The 8,158-nt window shown below is 40.6% G+C and overlaps 1 protein-coding gene across 1 annotated transcript; it reads left to right on the forward strand.

The window, feature by feature from the left end:
• Positions 1-752: 752 nt before the first annotated feature.
• On the forward strand, positions 753-7,854 carry HUS1 (HUS1 checkpoint clamp component). The gene is given in 11 exon segments (XM_019537632.1): positions 753-761; positions 1,841-1,927; positions 1,929-1,992; positions 2,438-2,441; positions 2,530-2,707; positions 3,517-3,624; positions 4,866-4,940; positions 6,990-7,046; positions 7,048-7,096; positions 7,504-7,691; positions 7,807-7,854. Coding segments are annotated over 11 exon segments (867 nt in total).
• Positions 7,855-8,158: the final 304 nt, after the last annotated feature.

Here is an 8,158-nt window from a genome sequence, read left to right on the forward strand (position 1 = left end):
TGGCCTTATGGAGTGCTAGCTTGCCAGTCGCATGGCTCTCCTCCCAGCCAGGCATTTCCCTGCTTCTCATTTCAGGCTACCAGCTGCTCTGTAACCTGGGAAGTGCAGGCCCCTAAGTCTAGGGTGGTGCAAGGTGTGCAAGACCTGACCTGCTTTGAGTGCGTGCCAGCATGTGGTGGTTGTGCCATTAGCTGTAATATTGGCTCACAGCTGGGGCAGCCCTTTCACTTTCAAGGGGTCATGAGTTGCTGCCCAACAGATGGGGGCAGGATACTGTGCAAGAGGAAGCCTTGGCTTGAGGCTTGTTCCTGAATGCCAAAGCTTTCCCATTGTCCCATTTCATGGCAGTTGAATGTAAAGAGTTTGCTTGTCAGGCAAGATGTGTGGGCAAAACCAAATACCCAGCTTAGGGAGAGCAGCAACCCCTGAGTCTGGAGCATCAGCAGATGTAGGGATGTGGGGAGTGCTTAGCACCATTCTCCCTGAGACGTACCACTGCTGCGGCACGGGGCCTGTGGGTGCCTTTTTTGGCAGGTGTGCCACAAATTAACTGTGCATCATCCCTGAATGCAACTCTGATCCTTTTCCTTCACTCAGTCTATTGCCCTGTTTTGATCGCATGGCCCTGTGCTCCTTCCCTGATCCGCTGCTCTGCTTTCTGCTCCCTGGCCTATCTATTTCTATGTTGCTTGTCCCCTCCGCAGTCTGCCCTGTGCCATACATGGAGGTTTCCTGTGCCACTTGAGGTACCCATGTCACAGGTTGGTCACCTTTGGCCATCCCTAAATGGTTGCTGGGCTTTGAAAGAAATGCTGTTTCAGCCCTCATCCCTCTATGAAATGCACTGGGAGGGGATGATTTGTGGCTAATGAGTTGGGCTGAACTGAGCAGCACGTCCTCATCAACTCCTTGCCCCACAGCTGCAGAACAGCTCTGCCAGAGACCCTCATTCAGCACAGCACCAGTCCCCTGCCCTGGGACAGGCCAGTCCTTGTGCTCACTCTTGAGGGTTTTGATATCCTGAGGGCAAGAATAATTTTCCAATTTCTTTCACCTTTTCCTCCAGCCCCAGGTGACAGCTAGCTTTTTACCTTCCCCCTCAGGTGGGGTGGGAGAGGGATAATAAACACAGCCCCATACTGGGGGGAGGGGGAGAGAGACACATGGGGTTGAATTGTAGGGAAATTACTTCCACATGAATTAGACTAGAGCAACCCTGTGCAGTGACCATTTGTACTGCAGGCTAGGAGAGTCTCCCAGTCCAAGTCAGAATCAGAAGACCTGCATTCTTGCCCTCAAAATGTCCCTTGATAGGCACTGTTAGTCCTTTAAAGCAATAACAAAGAAATATATATAGTTTTAAATAATTAACAAGGTGTTTGCGTTCAAATCTGTAGGTTAAAAAAGAAAGGTCAAATTTAACAAAAGGCAGCTTCAATACAGACAGGTGTCTTGGCATTTCTGTAATAGAAAGGGCAGTCCAAGGTTGGACATTTTTTGGACACAGCGTAAGGCCTGCCTATACTGGACAGGCATTTAGTAAATGAAACTAGGCTGGGGTATTGTTTGGGCCACTTCTGTTTTGTGATGAGGCCTTAGTTCCCTTTTAAGTTGTCTTGTTCTGTTGTTCCTTCTCCTGTTTTATAAGTTATTCTGTTCTCTTATTGTAAACTGTCCTGAGCTTTTGTTGGGAAGGTTGGCACATAAATGGAATAAATAAATAAACAGAGGTTAGTTCAAAGCAGAAATCACAGCTTGTAATTGGTTTCTTTATTCTGTAATGCTCTTTCCTTTCTACCACAGCTTTGTGAGCACAGACTTTTTTTTTCTCTCATGCTAGAAGTTACTTAATGGAATTTTATCCATAGGTGTGATCAACACAATCACCAAACTTGCCAAGACCTGCACTCTGGACCTTACACCAAACAAAAGTTTATTTCATCCTCGCAGACAAAGTGGCAAATGGAGGGGTCAGCATGTGGTGCGAGTTAAGTCATGTAAGTGCCAGAGAACTAGGCTGACATCCTGCAATATATAAACACTTAATTATCTTTCAGTCTCTGATGAAGCTTTACAGTTAACAGTATAGGTAGTGTTTCTTGATGTCTCTAGTAGGGTATCTGAGCTACAAATGCTTCAGTAGTGTGCAGGCCATCGTGGGGTTAATTTTATTATTTATAGATGACATGTCTTTTCATGTAGGAATTGTTTTTCTAGTGTGATCTTAACATCCATTTTTTCTCAGATTTTTGAGTAGTGGTGAATGTAAGAGTGATTTAGCCTCTCTTTATGAATGGTAGAAGCAGGGTGAGCCCTGATTTTGCAAATCTAAGGTCCATATGTGGAGATTCTTATGTGTGCATAGAGTCTGTTACAGAACATGCATATGGAGCAAAGAGAAACTTTAGCCTTTTGACATGCGGTCCAGAATGTAAAGATCAGTACTGTAATTCTGCAAACCACAACTTGCTCAGTTTGAAATGTAAACAGCTTTCTTGCCTCTTCCCTTCTCACCTCTTGCTTTTTCAGGGAAAACTTCTTTGATGAGTTCCAGATGGAAGGAATGCCAGCAGAGCACAATGAAATATATTTAGCGCTGACAATGGAAAACCTATCAAAAGCTTTAAAAACAGCCCAGAATGCAAAGACAGTGAAAATCAAGTTGACTGACAAGCACTGCCCCTGCCTCACAGTAGCTGTGGATCTGGTAAGAGCAGAAAGGCTTTTTTAAATGACTCTTGTGACAATGCATAGAATCATAGAATCAATGAGTTGGAAGGGACCTAGACAGATCATCTAGTCTGACCCCCTGCCATGGGCAGGAAGGAGCACTGGGGTTGGGAGGGGTCATAAGACCCCAGCCAGGTACATGATTTGGAGTTATACATGTACAATTCCAAGATCTAATAGTAAATTTTCCATTAATGGACGTTCTTTTCTGTGAATTATTTGAAGTAGTCTGAAAACAACAACCTAACATTGGCAGGACCTTGCTGCTTTTGTGCTTGGAAAGTACCTGGCACATTGCGGAGGGTACTGGAAGGGGATGGCAAGAAAGATGGGTAAACTATTACAGAACTGAGGATGTCTTTTTCCAGTTGTCCTGGTAACTGTTTACAATAATCATTATTCATCCTCTGGGCCCTATCCTACCTGATTTGCACCTGTAGATTCCCATTGAAGTCAATTTGGTCGCATAAGGGAATAGGACAGAATATATCTTTTTAATTCTGTTAACATGCTTTTTTCTCTTTCCTCTGTTCCCTTTAGACATGCCTGTACTAGATCTGAGGCTGGCACTATGCTGTACTAGCAGAAGTTCTGAGGATGTTTTACAGATACTGATTACGTTAAGCTTTGCGAAAGCCCCGTTAAATAATTATTTCCTTTTAACCTATAGATACTACAGTATTTTGCTTAGGCCACATCAAGCATCTGGTGGAGCAAAGCTTAGATATCTCTTCTTCCTAACTCCAAAGCCAATGCTTTAACCACACAAACTCATCTTCTATCTAGCCCTCCTTATCAAGCAGTAGGCACATCGTGATGTATGACATTCCTGTTGGGATTATTCCTAGAAGGCTGTAGATTGATTTCTGGGAGTCCAGTGTACCTGACTTTGATGTAAGCAACTATTTTTGAGTCACTCTTAAATGCACAGATTTTGGGTGCAACACTATAAGTTGAGTAAATGTAATGTGTGTACCAGCAAAGCAAGATAATGGGAACAGTCCATATTTTCCATGTATTTTATTTGCATGGAACTATTTGTTTGAATATAAATGTATAGAAAATGAAAGGTTTCTGTTGTAAAAAGGATATATTTTAGTGTTTGCCTGTCTCTTCACCATGTCTACTATAGTAGTTGTATAAATAAAAATGTAGGGACAAAAGACTGCTAGAAAGTGTTTTAAACTCATATCTTGGAAGTAACTTGGATGAATTTTGTTTTGTTGCTGCAGATCTACTTTAAGGAAATTCCAATGGGCCCAGAGTTAATTTGGGTTTAGATTAAGATAACTAAGAACAGATACTGTTTTCTTTTCCCTTTGATTCAGGTGTAGATATTTCCTACGTGCTGCCACTGAGTCCAACAGAGCACCAAAAATCAGGAAAGGACTGGGAAGCATGACATCAAAGAACGGGCTGAAAGAAATAGGACTATTTAGGTTGGAAAAGAGAAGATTTGGTGTGGGGGAGGGAGATGTGATAAGTCTTAAAAAACAGGAAGGGTGGTTATATGCAGAATGGAGATAGACTATTCTCTATGGCTGCAGAGGACAAGACAAGGAGCAATGTTTTTATATCGTAACAAGGGAAATTTAAGTTAAACTAGGAAGAACTTTCTTGCTCAAGGTGGTTAAGCTTTGGAACAGACTACCCAAAGGGGTGGTTAATTCTCTATCCTTGGACATTTAAAAAAACAGGTTAGACAGGCACTTGACTATAATAGTTAAGTGAGGGGCAATTGTGCCTTGTACAGCAGTTTAGACTAGATGATCTCATGAGGTCCCTTCCAAACCTACTGATCTATGATAATGTAATAAAGAATGTTCACATGACAGCTCATTATTTACTGAAAGGAACTCTAGCTCTCTGTTTGGAGAAACTGGGCTTGCTGTTTTGTTGTTGGCCAGAAAATAAGTTGAGAGCATAAGAAATCTACAGTACATAGTAATGTGTTGCCTTGAAACATCACAGATAGTCAAATGCTAGCAGTGGCCTGCAGTTTTGTATGGACCCACGGTATGTATGATCTGAAACGTTAAATCTTCCTCCATATTACTCATCCCCTTTGGCATATCAAAGCACAACACTGTATGCTTTATTTATAATTCACTTGATCCTCCTCCCTTTTTTTATAGGCAAGTATTTACCTACCAGTGCGGAAGACCATGAAGAGTGTTGTAGAGAGAATGAAAAGCCTCAGCACTTCCATTGTGAGTACAAGCTGACCTCCTAATACCTTGTAAAATAGCACAGCTGCATCCTTTACAAAGAATACTTCCCTGTTACTCTGGGTGGTGTTCCTTAGATTGATTTCTGTCTTTCAAGTGAAATGTGAAATTGAGGTCTTGAATGTAGTTGGTTGGAAATTTGCCAGAGGATTGGTATTCCATCCATAAACAACAGTTCGTTTAATCTAAATGTTTTGTTTCATTTCATCTCAGGTTTGACCATTTCTGCAAACCCAAGGCAGATTTCTAAGGTGACCTACCTGGATTCCTGGAAGGTTTAACCTAAGACCAGGGAGTAGGGTCCCTAGCTGCAGGATATTTGTTGGCAGTTCTGCTCTGGAGCTGCTGCTGTCACTACTCAGTGAAATTGACAGCAAGCCACTGCTTCTGTTAGTAGAGAAACTGATTTGGTTTGATTCAGACAGAGAACATATTTCAAAAGAACAAAATATACCAAAAACCTACATATCTTTTCTTTTTTTTAATCAATCTATAGTCCTACCTGGGCTATAACAGCAGGAGGGTTAACTGATATAGAACAAATGCTGCAAATAGTGTAAATGTGCTTAAATTTATTTGTGTTTGTAGTTCAGGTGGGTTCATCATGACCGTTCAGAGGCATAAAACTAAACATGAATGTATGTGTCCAGAATTCAGCACATAGTATTGACCATACTCTCTGCTTAAATTCTCTTTGTAGCATCTCAACTAGAAATTTGCATTCTTGCCTCACATGGTTGAACAGTGTTGCTGAGCATCATTTTAAGGATGCTGGGTTCCACCATTGGCAGTCTTGCCACATACTTATATATCCCTAACTTCTCACTCAGGAATATTAAGTGGCTAAGTATTACTTTTCAAAATGGTTCGACATCATCTGAGGCAAGGTGCTCTAGAATTGCAAGGTATTACCAAGAGAGTACATTCAAAACTTTGTTCCGTGGTAACCAAAGAGTGACTTACAATGCATATGCCTCATGTCAGTCATTCTGACGTTTTTGAGCTATGACAGTCATTGCTACAGAATGCTTTCTGATATTTCTGTGACTTTCAAAAGAATAGAGCTATATGATGTTTCCATCCTTAAAACTAGAGGTCAGTGTTGTCTTTGCTTTGTTAGGAAAATTGCTATGATTCAATGTTGTGAACAGGATCCATGTGGTAGAAAGGATTTTTGGAAGCTTTTAAGTAATAATTTGTTTTCACTTGGCACCCTTTATTCCAAAGGATCTTGTGTTTTGTTGAAAACTCTGGGCCAGGTGCACTACTTCCATAGACTTAAGTGGTAAAGGATCAGCGGTGTAGAGATCTTTTACTCATACCTGACTTAAGCTCCCATTCAGTTCCAAAGTTGTTTGGCACCTAAATGCTACATAATAATTGTTAGCTCTAAAAATACTGAAGAGAACTCTGATTTCTTTGCCTCTATAAAAAGAAGTTCCAGATGTTTCTCCTTTGTTCTCCTCTCATATCCCTCAAATCTTAGTCAAGGGAAAAAGTCATTGGGGAAAGGCATTATTAGGAAAAGAATGCATGATGAGTCTGAAAACTGCCTTTCAAGAGTTAAGCATGTGTGAATCTAAGCTTCATCAAAAGTCTCCAAGACTTATGGATCCAAGTTACTTTTCAAAATGTAATTTTAGGGTGCCTTTACATGAGCATGGAGACGTGCTGTAATTACAGCGTGTCGAAGAAGACTCGATTAGTTGTAATTACCATGCTCCATTAGCCTCCCACGTCTTGTATATCAGTGCTGCCACTGCCATTTTTAAGCGCAGGAACACTGATACACGAGATGTAGTGGTGCTTGAATTAAACCGGCTCTCTGAGCCACTCTAAGATGCCCCCTCCCCCTCTCCATCCCTGGAGCACGTGTAAAAGTGCCCTTAGTTCCTAAATCACATGAGCACTTTTGAGAATGTTATCTGTTCTCTTCATAAGATAAGCTGCTTCCAACTATATGAGCTGTGCTTTGTTTTATTTTCAGATCAATGGCATGGTTGGGAAAAATGAAACGTGCTTATATTGCAGGTGATTGAAGCAAATCTAAGTGGAGAAATGAACTTAAAAATAGAAACTGATTTAGTTGTCTGTTACAAGTCATTTTAAAGATCATTTTAAAGGAAATCCTCCATGGGGTAAGTCTTCTCATTTTGCCTCATGAAATTGTTCATTTTATCTTTTTGCTTCAGTTTTGGGATTGAGAACTTTATACAGAGAATAGCTTGTTAATACCTGGAGAAAGTAACTTTTCATATATGCAGTCACATGTTAGAATGATTCAGACAAAAGATGTTGTTTCTCATTCTTTTCATGTGTTTGAATTATAGTAGTGTAATGAATCATTGAAAAGAAAGTAAGTGATCTGATGGGAAACCTTTTTTCCAAAGAGAATGCTTATGACTTTTGTTGGAGAAATGAGATTTTTTTTTCCAGCCATCCTGGAGAGGAGAACCTGTTTAAATATAAACAAATATTTGCCAACTAGCATTGAGACTCTTAGTCTGTTTTCTGTATGTGGTCCTTGTATTTTGTACCATTTCAGTATCAGAGGGCGACTCTCAAAATTCTACTTAGGACCAAGATCCAGAAATAATGGCTGAGGCACACGTAGATATCAGGAAGCTCCAGCAGCTACTTGCTGGACAGCAAGTAAATCCCACAAAAGTTTTTTGCAGTAAGTTCACTAGCTTTGTCTTTAGCAGAAACCATTCCTTATCATGCTTACAAGGTGTAGGACAAAATACTGTAACATGCTCAGACTGCCACGTAATCATATTTGTATGGCTTTGAAGGAGAATTTAATACATGCTCTTTTTGCACAAATTCAACTTTTAAATTTTCAAAGGTGACTGATGATTTTGGTGATCACCTTAACACCAGAGAAGGATTCTGATTATCAAGAAGTGCTGAGATTTGTTTCTGGGAAGCAGGCAGGCCCTTTCACAGCATCCAGTTAAGTACCCAACTTTTGAACCCTGAGGCTACTATGTTAGATGGGATAGGTCTTTTTTGTTAAGCAGACAGCATACAATTGGATAGTCCAAGGAAAAATTATCATCTCTAGAAAATGAGAGTGTACTGCTAAACTTCCCTGTCAGGAATATTTTAGTATCCACTGATCAGATTTTTCAGATCCACTGATCAGCTGACTCTTCAGTCACCATTAAGTATATTGACAAAATGGGTATACATTCAGT

This window comes from Crocodylus porosus, unplaced genomic scaffold (genome assembly GCF_001723895.1).
Source record: "Crocodylus porosus isolate Cpor-Errol unplaced genomic scaffold, CroPor_comp1, whole genome shotgun sequence".
NCBI lineage: Eukaryota > Metazoa > Chordata > Crocodylia > Crocodylidae > Crocodylus > Crocodylus porosus.